This window comes from Gekko japonicus, unplaced genomic scaffold (assembly GCF_001447785.1).
Source record: "Gekko japonicus isolate JY-2015 unplaced genomic scaffold, Gekko_japonicus_V1.1 scaffold43, whole genome shotgun sequence".
NCBI classification, from domain to species: Eukaryota; Metazoa; Chordata; class Lepidosauria; order Squamata; family Gekkonidae; genus Gekko; species Gekko japonicus.
In genome coordinates this window covers 92,208-117,728 of record NW_015173123.1, presented here as the reverse complement: position 1 = coordinate 117,728, position 25,521 = coordinate 92,208, and the positions used below count along the sequence as shown (strand labels likewise).

General features: G+C 49.1%; 1 protein-coding gene across 1 annotated transcript in view; it reads right to left on the bottom strand.

The window, feature by feature from the left end:
- Positions 1 to 3,410: 3,410 nt before the first annotated feature.
- MNT (MAX network transcriptional repressor) overlaps positions 3,411 to 25,521 on the bottom strand; it is a 96,096-nt gene continuing 73,985 nt past the window's right edge. Inside the window, exons 5-6 of the mRNA XM_015421911.1 lie at positions 14,864 to 15,056; positions 3,411 to 4,360 (exon numbers count right to left, since the gene is read on the bottom strand). Coding sequence (XP_015277397.1) covers positions 3,657 to 4,360; positions 14,864 to 15,056 — 897 coding nt within the window. The 3' untranslated portion in view covers positions 3,411 to 3,656. The remainder of the gene's footprint in view (positions 4,361 to 14,863; positions 15,057 to 25,521) is intronic.

Genomic DNA, 25,521 nt, shown 5'->3' with positions numbered 1-25,521 from the left:
GATTATTATATTACAGTCCATGACCAGATCCAGTTAAAAAACAAACATTATTCAGATATTCAAATATACAGATTAAGAACTCCAATTAAAATACAGGAATAGAAGATTTTACAATAAGTAAATAGATTTATATTATATTAAAATTATATATTTATATTATATTGATTGAAAGAAGAAAAATAGATTGTAAAATACATAAAATAGCACCATAAGTGACCATTTTCAAGATTTAAACCAATAGATTTAAGAGGAACAAGGGCTGTATAGTAGATCTCCTAAAAGAAACTAAGTCAAGGCTCAAAGAGGCAAGACTGAAATTTACTGCGCACTTTAATTGTCTGAGTGCAAAATCTAGCCAGTTAGCTTAGTGATAACTGAAACTTCATCTGTTAGTAACTTATCTAAACAAGTCTTGTCTTCCCCTACCACTGAACTGTCTACAAGGGAGAAAATGGTCTTATCTCAAATGTGTTTATAGAAGGGGCAATGGAAAAAAACATGTTCCATTGTCTCTACCTCTGCAAGGGGGTGGGCCCGGTACTACTTTTCAATATTTTTGCAAATGATTGGGATGAGGGTGTGGAGGGGCTACTCATTAAATTTGCAGGTGACACCAAATTGGAACAGTGAACACACCTGAAGACAGAGGTAGAATTCAGTGAGATATGAACACACTGGAAAAGTGGGCGGATGTGAACAAGATGCAATTTAACAAGGATAAGTGCAGAGTTCTACATCTGGGTAACAAAAATGAGGAACATGCATACTGGATGGGGGGTAGACTTCTGGGTAGTGGTGTGTGTGAACAAGATCTTGGGGTACGGGTGGACCGAAAGTTAAATATGAGCAGACAATGTGATGCAGCGACAAAAAGGGCTAATGCAATCTTGAAGTGTCTCAACAGAGGCATAACATCCAAATCGCAAGATGTCAAGAGTCCTGCTGTACACTGCATTGGTCAGGCTGCACCTGATTGTGTGCAGTTCTGGAGGCCTCACTTCAAAAAGGATGTGGGCAGAATGGAGCAGGTGCAGAGGAGAGCGACGAGGAGGATCAGGGGCCTGCAAGGAAAGGCCGAGGGACTTGGAAAGGTTCAGTCTGGAGAAGAGGTTGAGGGGGAGCATGATTTCTCTCTTTGTGTCTTTGAAGGGCTGTCCCTTAGCGGAGGGCAGGGAGCGGTTCCTGTGGGCAGCAGAGGAGAGGACTCACAAGAATGGGTTTAAATTAAGGGCGGGAAGGTACCGTCTGGATCTTAGGAGAAACTGGCAGTCTTTAAGCAGCGTCTGGACAAACACTTGCCAGGGATGCTCTAGGCTGATCCTGCACTGAGCAGAGGGGGTTGGACTAGATGGCCTGGATGGCCCCTTCCAACTCTTTGTGATTCTATGACTTATGCCCAGGGTAGAAAGTGTTGACAAAGAGACATTTTTGTCCCTCTCCCCAAATGCCGGAACTCGAGGCCATCCAATGAAGCTGATGGGCAGTAAATTCAGGACAGGCAAAAGGAAATCCTTCTTTACTTGGAAAGTGATTAAAAAGTGGACTTCGCTGCCAGAGGATGTAGTGATGGCCATATTCTGTAAGCCACCCTGAGCCTGCCACGGCAGGAAGGGCGGGATACAAATTGAAGAAATAATAATAATAATAATAATAGGAATAAGCAGCTTTAAAAGGGGATTAGAGAGGTTAATGGAGGAGAGGCCTACCAGAGCATTAAACCTCTGACTCCCACAGCCAGGAGGCAACACCAGGGGAAGGCCTCAGCCTCTAAGCTCTATTTATCTTGTTCCATTTATCTCCCACCCTCCCTTCAAGCGGGCTCAGGGCAGGTTACAGGGCACATAAGGCCCATTGTTGGCCCTCCAGAGGAACTGGCTGGCCACTGTGTGAGGCGGGATGCTGGACTAGATGGGCCCTCCCTGGTCTGACCCAGCAGGGCTCTTCTGAGGTTCTTAAATGGAAAGTATGTCAGTGAACCATGAAGATCAGTGCAAGACTACAGCTGGTCCTCCCATGTTTTTTTTGGGGGGGGGGTTGTCAGTCCAGGCTGTTCTGTGGTGAGACTTTAGGGGCCTCAAAGTTGTCTCGGACAAACCAAGAGGGACCTCTAAAGCAAACTCAGCATCCTCCTGTGGCTGTACACTGTAGAAGATGACATTTGGTTCCCCAGAACTGACCTACAGACTGAGGAACCCTCTCCAGATACACTTCAATAGAACCAGAGCGTTCCTTGGAAGAACACTCCAACACCCACCAGTCCTGAAACTTCAAAGACAAACAGGAGAGAAAAGGGTTTGGGATTCCCAGTAAAATGGGCACAGCATCCATGCATCAATGTTGATAGGGAGACTGTCTTCTTGTAGATGGTGGAGGTCTCCCCCCCCCCCTAACTTCATAGGTATTTTACTTTTTATTTAGATATTTATACCCCTGCTTTTCAACCCAGTTGAGGGTTACAACAGTATTCCGCTTACAACACCTTCCTCCCTTCCTCCAACCCCCCCCCCCCAGAATAGGCTGGGATGAAACAGCGCAACTGCCCCAAGGCACCAAATACATTTCCATGGCAGAGTGGGGATTCGAACCCGAGTCTCCCAGATCCTAGTCCATGCTGGTGCATACAAATAGGGATATCACACAATTCAGAAACTCAGTAAATTAATGCGCTTTAGTGGATTAAACAGTCAGTTCAATCTGCACACATCTGGATTTGAGACACGGCCTTCCCTGTTCACTCCAAAACGCAGCAGGAGCCCCCCCTGCTATTTCTTGCACAAAGAGCAGCACCTGGCAGCCCAGTTGGACAAGCCAGGAAACGGGTCAGCCTGAATCATACAGAATAAGTCAATGTTTGAAAGCTGGAAAGAAGAGCAAATGCTGAAAGCAACAAGCCTGAATGATGACAAGATTAAAGGATTTGGGAACTCAAATGGGGGAAAAAAGCCCAGCTTGGTACAACTTTTTTTTCTCCTTTTATTAGACAGAGGATTTCTTTAAAATGCCATAACAAGTCACAGTGATTATAGATGGTTTACTGAAATGCAAATATACTGAAAGGAAATACCATAACATGTTATGCTCCTGTTTTTTAAATATGGTTTTACCCTGGTCCGCCAAACCATCTGTCCTTGAAGATTCTGATTTTAAAAGGATGCTCTGTCTTCCTAGCCCAAAGGAAAGGTGTCTTAATATTCCTGCAAAGAATCCGCCTGTATCAATGGCCTTCACTGATAACCATATTTATATATATATGTAGCTATAGGCAGGTAGATATATATAAATATATATATTTATATATATTTATATTCTTCTATGATTTTCTTTTTTTCTTACTCTATGCAAAGTCTCGATAAAGAGATCAGCCTTTTTTATTAAAAAATCGTGGTGGGGGGGTGGGGGGGGGGGGGGTGGGTTTTCAAGTGCAGAGCTAACCTGGTTTCTCAGTTACCGGGTTTGCTTAGATAAATGGAAAGGGGGGGGGAATTGTGTGTGGGGGGGTAACTTTTAATTTTTTTTGCCAGTGCCCCATCCCACCCAATCTTTTGCACGATTCTCACGGCAGAGTTCCCACACTCGCTGTGGTTCTCTTCTCTTCCTCCGGAACAGGGGTGCACTTGGAATGTACGGAGTTTCGGCTGGAGCTCCATGCCGCTCTTTCAGGCCAGCTTCAAGGTGCTTACTGGGAAAGAAGGCATGGTGACCATAGTTAGCGGGTTCAATACCGTCTGCCCAACCAACTGTTGGTGATGGACCACCTGGGTTCCAACGGTCGGTTTAGCCATGACCGCCGGCTGGCCAAGGCTCGTGGTTCCGTTCACTTGCTGGTGAGAAATGGTGTGAGCGATGTGGCCGACCACTGGCTGGCTGACGGCCACAGGCTGCGGGTAGACGGGGAGCTGCTGACCCAGGTGGGCCACGTGGTTGAGGGTCGCCGGGTGCACAGTGATGTGGCCGATGGGCTGAGCCGTGGTAGTCAGCTGGACTGGGCTGGAGGTGGATGGTGCAATATGCGCGATGTGCTTGGGCTGTGGGCCCTGGATGACATGGTTGACAGTCTGAATGACGGAGGCGTGGGTGGTGGCCGTGTGCGCAATAACAGTCGATTGCACCGTGGAGGCGGCCACCAGGTGAGTCTGCGCAGGGACGATGGCCTGGGGAGGGACCAGTGCTTGAGGCTGGAGGGGGGGCTGTGTGTGGGGCGGGGTGTGCTTCTGTGGGAGAGGCAGCACCGAGGGGTGGTAGGAAGCGGCGTTCGGGGGTAGAGGCTTCAGAAGCTCAGAGTGCTGGCGATGGGCGAGCTTTGGCAACGAATTCACCGGCCGGTCGTCTTCCATGTCCTCATCTATGTTGTCTTCGCCCTCTGGAGGAGGAAAAGGAAAGAGGGGGAAAAGGAGACAAAGGAAAAACAGGTCAATGGAAAAGAGATCTAACCAAGAGACCTCCAAACCCCGTGCATGCCGGACAGAGAGACTCTCTTCCCTGAAACCGGTTCTCTGGGCTGCGGCATCAAGTAGAGCTCACACAGGATGGGATGCACCCCCATTAAAAAAAAAAAATCTACCCCCCCCCAAAAAAACCCCAACTAGCATGCCAGAGAAGAGGCCAGGTTATTCTCCCCAATATGCCAGCTTTCTGCATGCGGGGAACTTCCGCATGGATGAACTTCACAAAGAGTCCAAGAAGGGCCCTCCCGGATCAGACCCAAGTTCCATCAAGCGCAGCATCCTGCTTCCCACAGTAAGCCCCGCCAAATGGGCATTTATTTAATGTATGGATTTAGAAAATGCTCCAGAGACGGCTTGAGGCACAGTAAAACAATACAGTAAAATAATGAAAATAGTATAATATTTGGAATAACCTATCAAAAACAAACCAGGGCATAAAAGCAACATTCAGCAGCTCAAAATAATAATCAAAGAACTGTTCTCATGCCAGAAGTGGGCCAGAAAAACAGTTCAAAATAATGAAACCCACTCCGGTAAAAGCCTGGGGGAGAAGACACATGTGGGTCTAGGGCCCATAGGAGAGCCAGCCACGAAGGACTCTTTTCCTCTGCTGCTGCCCCACGCGAGTAGTGGTGGCATGCTGGGTACGGAGGTTCCATTTCGTGCCAGCATGGCATGTTGGTCAGAATGTCAAGCTAGATCTGTGGAGACCAGATTTCCCATCTGTGCTTGCCAGGAAGCTCACTGTATAACCTTGGAGCAATTTTTCTCCCTCGGGCTAAATTACCTCAGAGGACTGTTGTGAAGGAAGACCTGGATAAAAAGTTTCAGCCTTCGCTCTCCAATCCGCATAGTGGGATAACTGTGCTCTACCTCTCAGGTTTGTTGCACAGATAAAATCGTAATATTTTGGCACCTAGCTTCTTTTAAAAAGCACAGTACTTTTGAAAAGTAAGTTTTCTAGTCCTCAGGGTCGAACAGATAAGCTTGAAATCATTCTGCAGCAACTTGACTCATTCTAACCCACACCTGACATGCTCAAAGCCCACAAATAATTAAAACTGACACGTTTGAGGGACTGACTGCCATGTCAGAAATCTGAGTTCTGGTCGCCTGAAGTTAAGCAGAAGAGAGCAGGAGAAATAGCATGAGAAAAGATCTGAACTGAGGGTATGCATTTGGTATTTACCGAGCTCAATTTTTCAGGTATTTATTCAGACAAATCAGATTAGAGAATCTGATTTGGCTACCGATCTAGCTGAGCCTGAACAAAAGCCGATATTATTCAGCTTTTATTTGGGTACAGCTTGGAGAAGCCGAGTCAGGCTATCACCACAGTGTGGGCCAGCTTGGAGAAAGGATTTAAATCCTTTTTCTAAACCGGCCCATGCCACGGCAGTGGCAGCACAACTCAGCAAGTTAACTCAACTATTAAAAGGGACTGTGTCCCTTCATGTGCTTTTTCTCTCTCCATTGGAAACAATGGAGGATGGGGGCACCTTCTTTGAGGGTGCATAGAATTGGACCCCCTGGTCCAATTTTTTAAAAACTTGGGTATGTGTGTGTGAGGAGAGGCACTAGGAGCTATGCTGGAAATTTGGTGCCTCTACCTCAAAACCCAGCCCCCCTCAGAGCCCCAGATACCCCCAGATCGATTCTCCATTATAGCCTATGGGGAATGGTCCCCACAGGCTATAATGGAGTGCTCTCTCAGCAAGGCATTTAAATTTCAATAAATGCCTTCAGAGTGAACTCTCAGCTCTGCTCTTTCAAGGACTATACCGACATTGGGATTCAGGAATATTGGGAAATACCGGTTTTTTGTTGTTGTTGTTGTTCAATATACCCAAACCCAAAAAATACCAGTTTGGGGTTTTTTTGCACATTTTTTTTTTAAAAAACTTCTCTCTCTCCAGTTCAAGACTGTCTACTTGTACGAGCAGTGGCTTTCCAGGGTCTCGGGTAGAGGTCTTTCACATCACAAAGAAACTTGGGACTGTTTGTATACACAAGAGATGCTGTACCACTGAGACACAGCAATGGGAGGTGGGTGGGGAGAGCTCTGGATATTTGGATCCTTTTGTGAAAAAACATTCATCCTGATTTGCACTAAGGCCTTGTCTACACAGGCAATGAAACAATGTGGCTTCACCACTTCAGACTGTAGATATGAAAGGTGGCTCACCACTCCTTCCCAGGCAGAAATTCCTTGGAATAATAAAATTAACACCTCAGGGAACAACAGTTCCATCTGAGCCCTTCACACACTCTGCTACCTTTCTACTTTCAGGTAATTATAAGAGAAGCAAGTAGGGGACCACCAGGGCATCGCATTTCCCCCTCCCCCATGGTTTCCTCTTTCTCTTCCTTGAAAGCTCCCATAGCCTCTCCCCCTTTCCTGCTTCCTTCTCTTCTCTCCCATCAGCCAACCTGCATCTGCTCCCCTGTCTTCAGCTTTCCTTGCTTCTCTCCACCTGGCAGTCTCTGCTGGGGAAAACTACAGCCCAACTGCATGGGACTTGCAGGGGGGGGGCTATATTTCCCCCTGTATCCCCCCCCTCTCACACACAATTTCCTCTTTCTCTCCTCTTAGTAACCCACCATATCCTCATCCTTTTCTCCTTCCCACCAATCAGCCTACCTTTAATCTGTTTCACCCATCTTTAGCTATACTCATTATTTACTTATTTAATTTATACCTCCCTGTCTCAACAAGGGGGACATAAAGCAGCTGACCTCATTCTCCTCTCCTCCATTTTATCCTCACAACAACCCTGTGAGGTAAGATAGGGTGACAAAGCATTCTGGGCCACATCAGAATGGTGATTTGAAAAACAGGTTGCTTACCTGTAACTGATGATCTTTGAGTGGTGATCTGTGCATTCACACCTCTGGGATGTAGTGCTCCTGCGCTGACCCCGATCAGTAGAACTGAAAGCAAAAGGGATTTTTGCGCCCGCTCCCTCATCATGTGCAGGGCTCCAGTGCGCATGCCTAGGGGAGGGGCACGACAATCCCACCAGTTCGTTCTGACCGCTGCCATCAGCCACAGAATAACAACAGGACCGACAGCAGAGGGGAAGGAGGGCGGGTGGTGTGAATCCGCAGATGGCCACTCGAAGATCATCAGTTACAGGTAAGCAACCTGTGTATCTTCTTCGTGGTCTCTGCACACCACACCACTGGGAGATTAACAAGCAGCATGAGCTTATCTGGAGGAGGGAGCGGGAGGTCCTCAAAGGCACCACAGAGCGCCAATGAAGACGTACATCTAGGGCGTAGTGTCTCACAAACGTGTGAGGAGTGGCCCACGTTGCTGTGCTGCAGATGTCATGTAATGACGTACCCTTCAGGAAGGCCGTGGACGTGGCCACCGCTCATGTGGAATGCGCTCGAAGAGGCCCCGGGAGTGGCTTCTTGGCCAGCAGGCAGCAGAACTTAATTGTCTCCACAATCCATTTGGATAGTCGTGGTGACGAAAACTTGCTCCCAAGCGTGGGCATAGTATAGGAGACAAAAAGGGATGGAGACCTGTCCATGTAAAAGAGCAGAGCCCTTTTGACATCTAATGTATGGAGGCAATGCGCCGCATTGTCCTTCGGAGCCAGAAAGAACACAGGAGGAACAATGTCAGCTTGCAGGTGGAACTCCGAGACAACCGTGAGAAGGAAGGAGACGTCCGGAGCTAGGGTGACACCTTTGTGGTGAAAAACTAGGTAAGGTGGGTCACAACACAGAGCCGGCAGTTCACTCACTCTTCATGCCAATGTAACGGCCACCAGGAAGGCTGTCTTCCATAAGAGAAGCTGTAAGCTGCACATGGCCATTGGCTCAAAGGTTTCCCCGAAAGCTTAGCCAACGCTAAAGGTAAGTCCCAGGCCGACGTGGGGAGTCACGACGGAGGAAAAAGGCGAACAAGACCTTTTAAAAAACGCTTGGTAAGTGGGTGGGTGAAAACTGAATAGCCATCCACTGGGGGGGGGGGGAGCAGAAATAGCTGCCAAGTATACCTGCACCAAAGCATAACTGAGACCTTGGTCCAAACGGGACAACAGGAAACCAAAAACGGCCACAAGGTCCAAAGGAGGAGATGGCAGACCAACCTCCTGAAGGTAGGACAAGAACTTTTTCCATTGTAGGAACTACGAGAAGAGGGTTTGCAACAGTTCAATAACACGTGGTCTACCCTACCCTGCAGAACTCTCACAGGATCCTCCACGCTGTGAATTTGAGATGCGGTACATTGTGGTATAGCACCATATCTGCCTGAGCAAGGAGAAGATCTGGCACCATCGGGAACTGAACGAAGGAGCCCTCTGACATGTGGAGCAGGGTGGGAAACCAGTGCTGCCGAGGCCACCATGGAGCCACTAGGATGCATCGGGGAGCTTCCTTCAGTACTTTGTGGAGCACTCTGGTGAGAACAGGTGGGAACAGGTACAGGTATCGATGGGACCAAGGGGAGAGGAGACCGTCACCTAGAGAGAGAGGGACCATCCCCGCTCTTGAGCAGAACAAGCGACACGTCTTGTTCGGCCCTGTTGCAAAAATGTCCACGTTTGGATGTCCCCACCTGTCAAACACCAACTGGAGATACTTCCAGTTGAGTTCCCACTCATGTAGAGACGCTCCCCCCCGCTCAGGAAATCTGCAATCACATTTAGGGAACCTGGAAGGTGGACTGCCACCAGAAACGCATTCCAGGACTGGCATTCGTCCCAAATCTTTAGGGCCAGTCTGCATAGCCGTCTTGACACTGTGCCACCCTAGCGATTGATATAACACAACGCCGTGGTGTTGTCTGTCAAGATCGCTATTATTTGGCGGAGCACCAGGTGGTCTAAATCGTTGCAGGAACCACAGTTGGAGTGGTCACATCTGTAACCTGGCAAACATGATTACCAACGTTGTGGCGGCCATCAGTCCCAGAAGGCGTTGGATCTGCCTCGCGGAGGCCTCCCCCTGTTGGCGTAAGAGTTGGATCAGGGCGATGATGTCATCCGCCCTCTCGGGGGGAAGAAAGGCTCTGCAGTCCCTGGAATCCAGAATCGGTCCAATAAACTGAACTGTCAGGGAAGGGCGAAGCATCGACTTTTTCGAATTCACGCAGAGACCCAATTATATCAGGGACTCCAGGGTGAAGGCTATGTACTGGAGGAGGGTGACTTTTGAATTTGCTACCAGCAACCAATCGTCTGCCAGTCCGGAGTAAGTAAGGAGATGGTTAGAGAACATCTAGCGGCCTTAAATACTTTCAAATACTTAAATATTTTCAAATCTCCAGGGCCGGAGGCCTTGCATCCCAGAGTGCTAAAAGAAATTGCAGATGTTATTTCGGAGCCTCTGGCTCTGAGATTTCCTGGAGTACTGGTGCTGTGCTGGAAGACTGGAGAACAGCGAATGTTGTCCCGATCTTCAAGAAGGGAAAAAAGACAGACCTGGGAAATTACAGGCCTGTCAGTTTGACATCAATACCTGGAATAATTCTAGAGCAGATTATTAAATGCTCTGTCTGTGAACACCTTGAACGGAATGAGTTAATTGGTAGTAGCCAGCATGACTTTATCAAGAATAAATCATGCCAGACCAACCTTATCTCCTTTTTTTGACAGAGTTACCAAAATGGTTGATTCTGGCAATCCTGTGGACATAGTGTATCTAGATTTCAGTAAAGCATTTGACAAAGTTTCTCATGCTATCCTTGAGGATAAGCTGGTTAAATGTGGGCTGGATGGTGAAACCGTTGGATGGATTCATGGTTGGTTGAAAAATCGCACCCAACGAGTGCTCATAAATGGCTCTGCGTCTATGTGGAGGGAAGTCTCGAGTGGAGTGCCGCAGGGCTTGGTCCTGGGCCTGGTGTTGTTCAATGTTTTTACAAATGACCTGGAGGTAGAGGGGATGCTTATCAAATTTGCAGATGACACGAAGCTGGGTAGGATTGCTAATTCTGAAGAAGACAGAGTCAGGATTCAAAATTATCTAGATAGGCTGGAACAGTGGGCTGAGGCAAATAAAATGAATTTCAGTAGAGATAAGTGCAAAGTCCTACACTTAGGTACAAAAAATCAAAGGCACAGATATAGAATGGGAGGAACTTGGCTTGACAGCAGCACATGTGAAAGGGATCTGGGTGTTCTGGTTGATCACAAGCTAAACATGAGCCTGCAGTGCGATGTGGCTGTGAAGAAAGCTAATGCAATCTTAGGATGCATTAACAGAAGCATTGTGTCCAGATCACGGGAGGTGGTAGTTCCGCTCTATTCTGCTATGGTCAGGCCTCACCTGGAGTACTGTGTCCAGTTTTGGGCACCACATTTTAGGAAGGATGTTGACAAGCTTGAGTGTGTCCAGAAGAGGGCAATCAGGATGGTGAGAGGGTTGGAATCCAAGTCTTATGAGGAAAGGCTGAAAGAGTTGGGTATGTTTAGCCTGGGAAAGAGAAGGCTTAGAGGGGACATGATTGCAGTCTTCAAATATTTGAAGGGCTGTCATGTAGAAGATGGAGCAGATCTATTCTCTCTTGCTCCGGATTGCAAGACTAGATCTAATGGGTGGAAATTACAAAGGAGTTGTTACCGGCTAAATATCAGGAGAAACGTCCTAACTAAGAATGGTTGAGCAGTGAAACAGACTGTCTCGGGAGGTGGTGGATGCTCCTTCGCTGGACATTTTCAAGCGGAGGCTGGATGACCATCTTTCAGGTATGTTGTAAGGCTCTCTTTTGACTATGCTCCTGCAGAGTGCAGGGGGTTGGACTAGATGACCTGCAAGGTCCCTTCTAACTCTAACATTCTATGATTCTACAGAAAGATCCGTATCCCTTGAAGACAAAGGTGAGTGGCCACAACCACCATCATTTTTGTAAATACTCGGGGGGCCCAAAGCGAAGAGCCTTGTATTGGTAGTGGTGATCCCCCACTGTGAAGCGCAGGAATTTCCTGTGAGCAGGGTGAATTGTCACATGAAAATAAGCATCTTGTAAGTCCAGGGTCACCATCCATGCCCCTTGTTCGAGGAGAGGAAGAATACACTGTAGGGTTGTCATTCTGAACTTTTTGTATGCTATGAAACGATTGAGGTCCCTGAGATCCATAATAGGGTGGAGGCCTCCATCCTTCTTGGGGACTGTGAAATAGCAGGAATAGAAGCCACGGCACTGGTGCAAGGAAAAGCTTCTTTGTGTAAAAGGTTCTGTATTTCTTCCAGAAGCGTGGTCGATTGTGGAGTGATGACAAAATTGTAAGTCGTGGGGACCTGAAGGAAGTCTATAAGATAGCCGTCCTTTATAACAGAAAGGACTCACCTGTCCGATGTTATCCGCTCCCACGTGGGTAGGTACGGATGGAGGTGGGTGGGATTCGGCAGGCTGGGTGGGAAAACAGTCAAAGGCTCTGCTTAGGGGCCTTGGGAGCCTTGGCCCTGGATTGAGTAGCAGATGGAAACTGAGGTTTATTTCCATATTGGTGGGAGGATGTATTTGGATATCTTTGCCATTGTGCCTCAGGGGACGACTTTAGGGAGGACCTGCGCGACCATGACTTGTTCCAGGATTTGGACCTGGCCTCTCTGGAGGCCGGGGAAATTCCCAAATTGCGTGATGTCTTGATACTCTTGTCTAAGTCTTGCAGGACAGAGTCCGTTGTGGAGCTGAACAAGTCTTCTCCTTCAAAGGGGAGATCCTCCACACAAGCCTTTGTATCCTGTTGCAAGGATGTGGAACGCAACCAAGCATGGCATCACAGGGCAACAGCAGAAGTAATGTTTTGGCTGCCACGTCCAGAGTATGCTTGGCCGTGTTGAATTGGTGTTTGGTCAGGAGCATACCCTTCTTCTGGATTCGTCTGGCTTGATGATTAAAATCCTCAGGAAGGGACGCGATGAATTCAGATAACTGCTCCCAAAGGGCACATTGATATCTGCCCATACAGGCAGTGTAATTGGAGGTCTTGATACCCAGTGCCCCAGCTGAATAAAACCTCCTCCCAAAGGAGTGTAACTTCTTCCCTTCCTTATTGGGGGATGAAGACTGAGTGCGTCTCCCTTTGGAAGATGAGTTCCACTACCGCCGAATTTGGTTTGGGGTGAGTGAGCAAAAACTCAGTGCCTGGCTCCTGGACCTTGTACATAGGGTCAGCACTGCGGCTAGAGGTGGGAGTAGAAGCTGGATGCGCCCACTGGGCTTTGGCAGCTTGTAGCAGGATGTCATGGGAAGGGCGACAGCACTAAGGTATTAGTCATCCGCTTGATGAGCTCCCCGTAAGATTTCAGATCTTTGGAGAGAGATATTGGGGGGTCTTCTGACACTTTGTGCGGTGGGGAGGGGCCAGCTGGGTGCTCTTGGTCCCCATCCCGAGTGCTGCAAGGAAATCAAAGAAGCAGAGTGATCCGAAGGGTCTGAGAGTGCCATGGGACGTTTCGGTACCGACTGAAGTGGTAGCGATTGAGCTACCGTCTGTGTTGCTGGAGGGGTCTGCTTATGTCGTTTGCCTGTCGATATCAATGGTTGAGGTGGCACAAACTCCGGTGCCTGTGGGGGTTTCTCTGTATCGGGACAGCCGAGAAGAAGCAGACTGGCGATCCCACTCTATCGGCATACACGGTGCTAGCCAGGGCATGTTGGCTGACAGGGGGCACGCCCTATACAAAAACTGCCATTGTCGCCGATCCCAAGGGATCCGTGGCAGAGGACATGACCCCAAAGGTTGGTCCCGATCGTCAGCAGGCAAGCGACGTGGTGAGGGATGCGTGAATGCCGGAGTGAAGGCTCTCGACACTGGAGGATCGGGAGACTTGGGTCAAGTCCATGTCCTGCTCAGAGTCATTGAGCTGAATTGGACGCAGCAAAGGTGAAGATGGTGCACCTTGTAGCTGGCCATGGCCCGTTGAGTCAAGCGAGGTGGCCCAAAGTGCGGGAGTCAGTTCCAATTGGTGTCGCAGAGTCAATGGAACTTTACCAGGGGGGCCCTTCTTATGTTTCTTATGCTTGACAGGCCTGTTGTCCTTGTCCTCCCAGTGATTTTTGGCGGGAGTATGGGGTTTGGACTGAGAAGTTGTGACCAAGCTTTTCAGCATCGGTTGGACGACATCCGTGTGGGCCAGTGCCAGTCGATCAAGCGCCAGTCGATCCTGAGGCGGTCATTGACATCGAAGCATGCCCAGATGTGTCTTGAGATGACGCCATCGGTGAAAGGGCTAGTTCCAGCAGAGCGGTGCATAGCCTAGCGGCCCTATTCTTCCTAGTTTGTCTGGAGAACTTCAAACAGTGGGTGCACCAGTCCACTCGGTGTGCTTCCCCGAGGAACAAAAGACAAAGAGAGTGTCTGTCGGTGTGTGTGTGTGTGTGATCTTACTGCCACGCCTCAAACACCGCTTGAAGAAGCCCCACCGTTTGGCCATAGGCCAGAGGCAAGGGAAGCCTGCTAAAGCAGAATACACCCTGGAAAAACAGTTCCAAACGAGCACTTCATCTCTTGTAGGTAATCTGTCAAACAGAAAGGAGAAAAGCCAAGTGGGCCAGAAAGAAAAGAAAAACTAACGACTGGAGCGAGAGAGGTCTGAACAGCGCAGCGGTCAGAAGAAAACTGGTGGGATTGTCGTGCCCCTCCCCTAGGCATGCGCACTGGAGCCCGGCATGTGACGGGGGAGCGGGTGCGAAAATCCTTCTGCTTTCAGTTCTACCGATCGGGGTCGGCGCAGGCACACTATATCCCAGAGGTGTGAATGCACAGAGACCATGAAAAAGATCCTGGGTTTCCCAGATCCTAACCACTCAAACCACTACATCTGGGGGAGGCTGTGGTTGAATAGCTGGTGCTGGGTAAGTCATGCAAGTTCTGTGGCCAGGCTGAGCAGCCTTGAAAGGGGCCATGTCCCCTGCCTTTGTTGACAGAAGCTAAGATTTGAAGGCTCATGATACTGCACAGTTGCTTAGCAATGACCATTGAGGACGTTTGTTTCTTAAAGCCACAGGTGCCATTTCTATTATTTTAGGGATTTTAACCCACCAGTGCTTTTTTTTTTTTTTTTTTTAAGTGAGATTTCCCTGCAAACCTGGGGCATTTCTCAGGTTTGTAGAAAGATCTGTCTTGTCTATCATGTTCAAGTATCCACAGATCTGGTCATATTATTAGATATGCAGAGGATGACGGTGATATGAACAGCACAATTTCTCCCATTCTACCCCCTTCAATACCTCCTTCTGCAGCAAGTCCAGTCCTGGCCTAAGTGTCCACCCAGCATGCAAGGAGGAAACAATCCAGTTCGGAGAAGAGGATGGTTTGATGCAAAACTGCTTGTGGTGCATAAATGTGCTTATACAGCATTGCGCATTTAGGACTGCACTGAGCAAAGAGGGAAAACACCCACCCACCCCTCAGAGCACTCAGGCGGCACCCAAAACAAGCATTTGTGAGTACCTGAAGCAGTCGAGGTAGACGCTTGATCATCCTCCGGCTGGACCATCTGCCGGATGATGCGCTCGATCTCCGTGATGTCCATCCGCTGGCTCAGCTCGTTCTTCAGCTCCTCCAGCCGCTGCTGCGTGGCGATCTTCTCCCGGGCCAGCCGCTCCATCTCATGCTCATACTCCTTCTCCTTGCGCTTCAAAGTCTGGCAGGACCAAAAAAAACGACCCACATGAGAAAGAAAAGGGGAGACAAAATTTCTTGTTCCACATGCTGCCGCCGAGCCACTTTGAGACTCTTCTTTTGATATTATTTTTCATTCATTCATTCAGAAGAGTTGGTTTTTACACCCTGCTTTTCTCGACCTCTCAAAGCAGCTTACAATCCCCACAACAGGCACTTTGTGAGACAGGTGGAGTTGAGGGACTCCTGAGAGAACTGTGACAGGTTGCATGTGGAGGAGTGGTGGGGAATCATGGAACCCTAGAATCACAGAGCTGGGAGGGGCCATCCAGGCCATCTGGTCCCCGTCCCCCCCGCTCGATGCAGGATCAGCCAGAGCATCCCTGACAAGTGTTTGTCCAGCCGCTGCTCACCACCTCCCGAGGCAGCTGATTCCACTCTTGCACAACTCTGACTGTCAAAAAGGTTTCCCTAATATCCAGCCGGAAACTTCCTGCCCTTAATTTAAACCCATTCTTGGGAGTCCTCTCCTCTGCTGCCAACAGGAATGGCTCCCTGCCCTCCTCTGAGTGACACAGCCCTTCAGATCCTTCAAGAGAGCACTCACGTCCCCCCTCAGCCTCCTCTTCTCCAGACTGAACATTCCCAAGAAGTCCCCCGTCCTTTCCTCACAGGGCTCTTGGTCTCCGGGCCCCGGATCATCCTCTTTGCTCTCCTCTGCACCCGCTCCTTTCTGTCCACATCCTTTTTCAAGTGAGGCCTCCAGAACGGCATGCAATACTCCAGGTGCGGCCTGACCTGGTTCTCCAGTTTAGAGTCTGCTGTTCTTCGCCACCACAACATGCCGGTAGGCACCAGCTCCCATTCTTCCACAACAACACCATGAATCCCAATTCATAGCCCTCACTACCACAACAATGTAAAATGGGCGAAGAGGACAGTTCCGTCCTATGGACAAATCAGATTTGAACAGCTCATTCCAGATTCAGCTCCCATCTGGGAGGAGTTTGGAAGCATTTTACAGTAAAACATAATCCCGATAACACTATTATTAGCTGAAGGAGGGGAGCAAAACACAGCCTCATGGGACAGCACTCTTGTGGTGCTCCTTGGAGATGGCCTCTGGACCACAACAGACACCCCCCCCCCCCCTCCCTTTTTTTCTGCCTTGCTACAAACCTCAGCATTCTTCTTGGCTACAACGACACTCCATTTGTGCATTTGCAGTACCAAAGCAAACACTGGGTTCTCCTATAAAAGTGAAGGGTTGAGGAACTGAATCCACAAACCACAGGCAAAACTGGAGGGACAGACCTGGTTTCCTCTGGACACTCTGGGGCACCAGTTCAGGGGACTGAAGGAGGGGCTGGCCTCCGCTGGCTGTTCTCTTGCTGCTGTGGCCTGAGCAGAGATCCCAGGGGCTGATGCCAACAAGGGACAAGGCAGAGAAATGCAGCGATAAGGTTCCACTGCTGCCTGGGAAGTCCAGGCTTCAGACACGCAGAGCAGATCCTCGTGCATGTTGTCTGATGGCAAGGGAAATGCAGATGTGTTGACAGCGTCTGGTGTGCTGCTCTTCCTGTGTGTAAATGCACATGTGGACACCTTCTGCACAAATCTATCAAAATACTGCTCTCTCGAGAACGCGACCTCTGGGACACCAATAGAACAAAATTTGAGTCCAGTGGCACCTTTAAGACCAACAAAGCTTAATTCTGGGTATGCACACGAAACCCAGAATTAAACTTCATTTGTCTTGAAGGTGCCACAGGACTCTGTCCAACTCTGTAAATCAAATCAGACTAGGAGAAAATAAAAATCCACGTGCAGACAGTGAACCTGTGTCTGGCTTGTCCCGTAGGCGGTGTTCTATTTTTTTTTTTTATAAAGAGAGTGTTCCCTGCAAAAAAACCCCAAACCACTAGCATGTCAGGGAGACAGCAAAACTAGGACTCTTCTAGACACAGGGAATTTTTCAAAATGGAGTCTAAAATGGCAGTCTCAAACCGTACAGCCCAGACTTAGGTTGACTACCTTACTGAGGACTAGGCCCCTGATAGGACTTAATGTAACGGAAGGTCCCAGAATTGAGAGAAAGGGATTGGGGGGGGGGGGAGGCTGAAAGGCAGATTCCCTGTGCTCTCTAGTTAAGGTGAACCATGGCCTGCCCCTTCCAGAAGAGAAGAGGGGGGAAAGAACGGCCCTCTTCTGTGTGCACGAGTCTTGTACGTTCTAGTTTCCGTGCGTTCTAGCCTTGAGACCCCGTCTGCCTAGGATTTGCTGTGTTTAGTGCTTGTCTGTAGTACGTGGAGTGACCCAGCGGAAGGATCCAGGGGAGGGCCCATCCTGGGGCAAGGGCCTGCACTCCAAGACAAACTCCCCAGCCCACCTGCCTGCCCCAGCTTTCCAAGGAGGGCCATGGGGTTCAGTGGGGCTGCCACACATGAAGATCTGTGGGCACTGTGCCGGTTCACCCTGAGATTCCAGGCGGGAACACAGGGGGGGAGGTAGGGGGTGGGCTTCCTGAGATCATGCACTCCTCACCCACGCCCCACTTGCTGCCAGGAAAAACCCGCCCATGGCAACTAGCAGGGCACCCAGGCAGGGCAAGCTGCTGGACAGGTACACTGGCCTCCCTGCCTCCTGGCTGTTTTCCTTTTCCTCCTCTTGCCAAGGAGGAAAAGGTTAAGTGCCCGCCAAGGCTTTTGCAACGTGCCAGGATCTTGGCACACACTCCCCTGTGACCAGTAAGAGGCGGTCTCCCAGAGGCAGCCAGGGTCAAAGGGCAGCTGTGGGCTTCTGCTGAGCCATGCGTTCCCGTGGGGCCCTGGGGCTTGTGGGGAAGTGGGGCCTGGTCATGCAGGCTCTCCCACAGCCCCCCCCCCCGACTCCCAAGACCACACCTTGCCCAAGGGGGAATGAGAGCGAGCGAAAGACCTTTCCCCGCCTGAGAGTGCCTGCATACATGATGGCGGAAGCAAGAAGAAAGAGAGCGAAAGAAAAACACTTGGCTCTCCAGAACAAAATTTTCAGAGGCGCTGCGCTGGCTGGCCAGCGCAACGGCACCATTTTTTTAAAGCTTTCTTCTTCTGCTGTCAGCTGTGTCAGGGAGCAAACTGAGAGACAGCAGGGTGTAGTGGCTACAGCCACCTTTCCCAAAGTTTTTGATCTCCACCCCCCTTTTAAGGAGAGTCAGCTTGGTATCATGAACAAAATGTAGGACCCAGGTTCAAATCCTCCCTCTGCCATGAAGCTTGCTGTGTAGCCTTGGGCCAGTCACTCACGGCCTAGTCTGCTTCACAGGATTGTTGTGAGGGTAAAATGTGGGGAATGGGGACTAATCTATGGCACTCCGGGGGGGAAGGGTGGGATGAAAATGTACTAAAAACACTCTTCCCTTGGCAGCCACTGTAATGATTCCTTGTTTTATGAGAGTGCGTGTGCCTTCAAATGTTTGGTTGAAGTGTGGTGATAAGAAGACTAGAGCGATTGAGAGAGACAAATGTGCTGTGACTGGTGGATGACAGTGTGGGGGGAGTTTTTGAAAGGAATCTGTGTGTGCGTGTGAAGTTAGTCTGTTGAAAGTTAGTTATGAAAGTCAGTTGGTATTGTTCAGTTGGTGTTCAGTCAGTGAGGGTTAATATAGTTCTGTGTGCGATCGTAAAGAGGGGAGCATGTATGTCCTTAGCCTGAGTGGCTGACTAAAGAAAAGAGTGAATCCTGTTAATGTTGGAACTGAGTGTAAAACAAACAAAAGTAAAGGGGGAAAAGGCTGTGTGTGTGTGTGATACATTTGAACAACATATTTACAAGTCCCTTTATCCTAAACAGTTACAGAATAACCAACCTCATATTTTGTTCTTTTGTTTAAGTTATCCCAGAATTGAATTCAATCCTTCCTTAAGACCACATAGATCCCTGAAAAGCCTAGACCCTGGGTTAGTTTGCCAGAAAGAGGAACAGAGAGGAGGTTTGGAAATCCTTAAATTCCTGGTGGCAGCCTAATCTACCCAGTTTAATAAAGCAAAGAGCACATTTAAAGGGAAAACCAGTCCTCCCTAATAAGTGGACACCACAGCCGCCACCCCCATCTCAGTGCCAACCAGGTGCCTACCGTTTGCTTTGTCATGCCAGCTTCAGGGGGCCAGGGTGGCAAATAAGTCTGGATCTCACAGGACTCCATAGCGTAGAGTGGTGCAGTCACACACTCGGGTTTGGAGCCTGCACGTGAACTCAGTCTCGGAGATCTATCAGAGTTAGCTTCAGAGTTTGGGTGGGCTTTTCTCCCCCACTATGGGAAGCAGGCACCCACTGCGCACGCCTGGAGTGGAGGAGGAGACCCCACCCCCACTCAGTTGCTTCCAACTGCTGCCAGCAAGGCCATCAAAGAGGTAAGTAGAAAATGCCAGCAGTGAGGAAGGCCAGGCGAGCGGGTGTGACTGCACAGGTGACCACTCGAAGACCATCAGTTACAGGTAAGCAACCTGTTTATCTTCTCTGTGGTCCCTGTGTAGTCCCACACTTGGGTGATTAGCAAACTGAAATCTGTGGATGGAGGATGCCGGCAGTACAGCAACAAGTAGTCACCTAGGAAACATTGAATTCCACAGGTATGACATAAAAACAATTAGAAAGCCAGGAACCATTACCTTTACAAGCTCACCTGACCACCCCACAATGTGGAGATCAGTGGAAGACAGACTTCAGCATGGATCAATCAAAGGACGCATCTCTCCGTGCTTGGATGCTGAGGACATAATGCGTCACGAAGGTGGAGTGGAAAGACCAGGTTGCAGAAGCGCAGAAGCCTTCCACGGGCACCCCACTGAGGAAAGCCGATGATGTGGCAGCAGCCCTAGCAGAGTGCACCTGGGGCATCACAGGAGTATGGGGCTCTTTTGCAAGTCCACAGCTTCGCACAATAGCAGGCGTCACCCATTTAGCTAGGCATTGGGAGGGGACCTTTCAGCCTTGCCTTGGTTTACCATAGGCCACAAAAAGCTGAGTCTCTATGCCAGGGGTGGCGAAACTTGCTTAACATAAGAGCCACATGGAATAAACGTCAGATGTTTGAGAGCCACATGATGTGAACAAATACTGCAGACATGTTTTTATTGAAAAATACGCAAATTTGCTTTTTATTAACATTAAATGAGACTGCCAAAAACAAAAGCAAAAGGGATAAAAATAGATACTGATAATGATATGTATTTGTCCAATGATATTTGTAGGCGGGGGGGGGGGCTTTGAGAACACATTTAAAGCTAAAGTTGCTTTCTTTCTCTGCTCCCCCCTCACCTCAAGCCTACCCAGGGAGGGGAACAACTGGCCGGGGAAGGGACGACCGATGGGGGAGGCAGGCCTCCCGAGCTTCACTTCCCCGGTTGCCCTGCCGGGAGGAGCCGCACAAGATGTGTGAAAGAGCCGCATGTGGCTCCTGAGCTGCAGTCTGGCCAACCCTGGTCCATGGGGAAGGGGTGGGTGCAATTGAGATAAAAGGACAATGCTTGGTGGACACCCGGGGTATGCAGAGCTCACTGCCCCTTGTCAGTTAGGTTTGAGCAAAAAGCCAGTCAGGTGGTGGGCTGAGAAAGAAGAAATGAGGAAGTAGAAAGGACAGATCAGGCTGAAGTACAACCTTGTCCTTGTGGAAAATGGGGTTGGGCGGGTCAGCACAGAACACATAAATGTCCCCATCTCTCTCTGCTGACGTTACCGCAACTAGAAAAGCTGCTTTCCATGAGAGGAGGTGAAGGGAAGCAGTTGCCAGTGACTCAAAGGGCTTTCCCATCAACTTGGAGAAGACCAGGGAAAGACTCCAAGCAGACTTGATAGGCAGATGCTCACTCGCAACTTTAATGCCAGTAGCTCACAAAGTAGAATTTTTGCTCACAAGACTCCACAGCTTAGAGGGAGCCTTGGTCAGGACCCACAGTGAAACGAAGGTAGCAGTAGTGTTGCGGTTGAATAGTGATGTGGAAATAGGTATCCTGGAGATCCAGGGATGTCAACCACATATTTTTGGGAAGAAGAGGGAGAATAGCTGGTAAGGTTATCATCTGGAATTTTCTGTGTGTGCTACAGTGGTTGAGTCCTCGTACGTCCATGATGGGACATTTCCCGCCATCTCGCTTGGGGATGACGAAGTAGCGGGAATAGAATCCCATGTGATGTTGGGTTGGGGGCACTCATACGATGCCCCCTTTGGTGAGTAGAACACACAGTTCATCTTGGAGGAAGTGGGATGTCGGGGTTGCCATAAAATGGGAAATTTAGGGGATATTGAGGAACTCTATGCCGTACCCCACCCTGATGATAGTGAGCACCCAAATGTCCGATGTGAAGGATTCCCAAAATGGTAGAAAAGGCCGAAGTCTGGTGCTTATGGGTGGATTAGTGGTGGGAGGCAGAGGAAATTCCAGAAGGATAGTCAATCAAAGAGACTGTTTGGTAAAAAGCGAAAGATGGGTGCTTTGAGACTTCGGTTGGTAAGATGTCTTAGTAGAGGCAGGCTTAGGCCTCCATGATTCAGAGGCATGAAGAGAGGGCTGATGTTTCAGAAATCCATATGCCTTTGCTTGAACTGTCTTTGGGGCACCGAGTAGGTGACACCCAGACATTTGGCTCTTTTTCTGGAATCATCCACAGTTGTCAAGAATCAGTGGTAGAATGAAATAGACCGTCACCATCAAAGGGCAATTCTTCTATTTTAGTGGTACGTAGCCAGGCATGGTGACAGAGGGCTACAAAGGTGGCCATGGCTCTTGAGTGTGTTAATTTGCTGCCTGGAAAGCTTTGACAATTTAGTAACAACAGAAGTAGCAGCCATTTGAGAAGGCTGGGTCAGTTCTTGAATGAATGGTGAGAATTGGCTTATAAGGTGAAATATGTAGGCCAAAAAAGTAAACCAAGTAATTGTGCATTTTAGTAAGGGTGGTAGTCAAGGAATACATTTTGCGACCAAGAGTGTCAAGTTTGCATCCCTCTCTATTGGGAGGAGCAGGCTGACGAACCTGCTTCATCTTAGATGCTGATTTAGTAATTACTGAGTTCGGTGCAGGACGAGTGAAAAGGAACTTAGCATCGGATTATTGCACCCGATAAAGCGATTCAAACTTTTTTGGTGTTGGTGGGACAGAGGCTGGTTTATCCCATGCTTCATTTAAGGCTTCCAGGTGAACAAGCAATATAGATAAAAGTGCTGCAGGAGGCAATTCGGATTGAACTAGTTTATGAACCAAGCCTGTAACCGTGGGGACATCACTTGTCAACTAGATATTTAGGGCTTCCGCCATTCGAGTTACCAGTTCCAAGTACAACTTGGACCCCTCTGAAGGTGAGAGAGAACATGGATGTGCAATGTCTGACTCAGGGGAAGCGTTAAGTGGGTTCTGAGCCCGAGTCTTGAGATCTGTCTGACAAATCTGGAGAAGTGGTTCCTAGTGGTTCCTCTGGTGGAGATACATTCCTCGGCTTCAATTGTGGTGCCGAAGTCTAATGGGTTTCCTAATCGGAGCCAACAGGGATGGCAGAAGTCAGCAGAGGCCTGGAGAAGCTTGGAGGCACCACCAGTATCGAGAGAGGAGGTGCTGGGGCCCCTCCATGCTCGGTGTGAATGCTGTTGTGGTATGCAGGAGTTCAATAATAGGAAGAGCAGCTAGGGGACCGGCCCTGGAATAGAGGATGACATCTTTCGTAGGTACGAGGAGATGAGGATCTCGAATCCAAAGAGTATCAATGCTCCCAAGGGTCCAGGTGGACTGAGGGCGGTTTGTATGTCCCGAATCTGTGCTCCTGCAAGGTGGACTTAGAATGGCTTCAGGACCTGCGTTTCTGGAGACAAGATGGTTGAAGGTCTGTGCACCAATCTGCCTGTAATAAGGAAATCTTGTCCTGACAATTGGAGCTGGAGTCGAGGAAGTCGGAAAGAATGTAACCGCAGACTGAGGGAGACCTAGAAGGTATATGCACCACTTGGGCCAGTGGGTGGTCGGCCCACTATTCCACTTTGAGGGTCAAAACTGAGGCTGCTGCTGCAGATGAAGACAAAGTCAGAGGATCTGTAGGAATTGACAGAGTAGCCGGAGTCGAAAATGCCATTAATGTTGACTGAAGGCCTCTCAGCGCTTTCAGTATATTGGATTGCTTCCGTTTCGATGATTCTGAAGACAAATCCAACGGCCTCTTTTTTAAATGGTCGTACTTATGCTTTTTCTGTGGCACAGCTGCTGCAGAAACCAAATCTCACCTCACAGGCGGGGGAGAAGGCAAGGCCTTAGAGGCTGGGGCAAGGGGCATCGTAGGGCAGAATGAAGCCTCCAAAAGGTGACTCTGGAGACGGATGGCTCAGTTCTTCCTAGCTTGCTTGCTGAAATTACTACAGTGGGCACAGGAGTCAATTGTTTGTTCCTCACTGAGGCAAAACAAGCAAAGAAGGTCTTTACAGCGTGGTGGTAAAGAAGACGAGGGCGGGGGGGGGGGGGCTTTCTCCTCAGCTCCGGGCATGCACAGTGGATGCCTGCTCCCCAGAGGGGGGAGAAAAGCCCGCTAAAACTCTGAGGCTAGCTCTGCTAGATCTCCAAGGTCGGGTTCATGCACAGACTCCAAACCCGACACTAGGGCTGCCAAGTGGGGGCGGGGGGGCGGGTAAACCCCCACTTTTGAGGCCCGATTTCCGCTGCCGCGGAATCGGGCCCTGAGGGGAACTCTGCCCCCCGAAGCGCAGCGTGGCTGTGTCACCAGAGGTGATGCAACCACATCGATCACGCTGGGGGCGTGGCCCCGATCGTCGGAGGGAAAACTCTATGGTTTTCCCTCCGACAATGGGGGCCACGCCCCCAACGCGATCAACGTCACGCGTCACTTCTGGGACGTGCTGGCGTCGTCGTCAGAAAGCTCTGAGCCCGGCGACGCTCCCCCGCCGGTAAGGAGATTAGACTTGGCAACCCTACCCGACACTGTTTAAAAAAGGTAATCTTTCCCATAAGTTCCAGCAACCCGGAAGGAGGGTAAGGAGGGTAGAGAAGAAGTCCAAGGAGGAAAAACTCATTAGGGGTCCTTTTTTGGGGGGGGGGATGAAGTCAACGAGAAAAGAGAAAAAGGAACAAAGAAAAGCTGAAGTAATGAGGCAATCCAGAGGCCCTGAGGTAAAGAAAGAGGAGAAATTGCAACAAGGTCTTTACAGCGTGGTGGTAAAGAAGGAAGGGGGGGGGGGCTTTCTCCTCAGCTCCGGGCATGTGCAGTGGATGCCTGCTCCCCAGAGGGAGGAGAAAAGCCCGCCAAAACTCTGAGGCTCCAAACCCAAGTGTGAAATTGCACAGGGACCACAAAGATCTGTAGTCACCCCTCAGATGTAGGTCACCTGCTAGGTCCCTTCCAGAGGGTATTTTGTCCTCTGCTTCCTGGAGAAGCCTAAATTCCTGCTCCCATTCCAGGTGGCTCATACATCCAAATCCAGATTGGAAAATTCCTGCAGATTTGGGTGGGGAGGGTGGGGAGGGAAGGGACCACATCAGGGTACAGTGCCATAGGTGGACCATATCAGGGTACGATGCTATAATCCGGGGGGGGGGACTCAGCCCAAGATATGGCCGTGATATATGAGGGTCAACCTCACAAAATAAGTTATTATAAAAATGCAAATATTTATTATGGTGTACACATTAGTAAAAGATAAAATAGGTTAAAAGAAAAGATCCAAATATCAGACTCTAAAATTTTTTTACACACACAGAGCTGATAAGTTTTATATATACAATGGATGGGTCTATCTTATGACCAGTAGACCATACGCGTTTCAGCCCCTGAGGGCCTTCCTCAGTAGTCAGTATTAGTATTGATTACTGCCTTTGATGGAAGAGAGACACATCCAGGCACATTGGATATTTGTTACCAGACCAATTTGGACAGCATGTGCAGTTACCATGAGAGGTTATCCATGGCCTGCTGTGTAAACTTTTAGCAAGTGCACATCACATTAGAAAGCAACACCTGGCTCTAAAGAAAATCTTTGTTCATATATTTATTTCTGGATGCATGTTGCTTTACAATAGTTATATTGACCTCCGAGGAAGGCCCTAAGGGGCTGAAACGCATATGGTCATAAGCTATATCCATCAATTGTATATGTAAAACATTCAGCTCTGTGTGTAAAAAGTTTTAAGAGTCTGATATTTGGATCATTTCTCTTAACCTATTTTATCTTTTACTAATGTGTACACCATAATCTATATATCTAATAGCCAAGTTGCCCCCCCGGTGTGGATACTTATTTCTGCCAACAGAGGGCTCACTCTCCTCCAACAGCTTTTCCTACATAGTCATGGGCCTTCCTAAGGCTGCAGAAAAATCCAAAAAGTAAAAAAATCCCTTCAGGGAGGGTTGAATTCCCCCCAAAACCTTTTGAAATGGTCTCTGCAGGGATCTAACCCCAGACACCAACGGTGAGAGATTAGAACGTGGGGTGGGGGGCTGGGAGGCTTCTAACT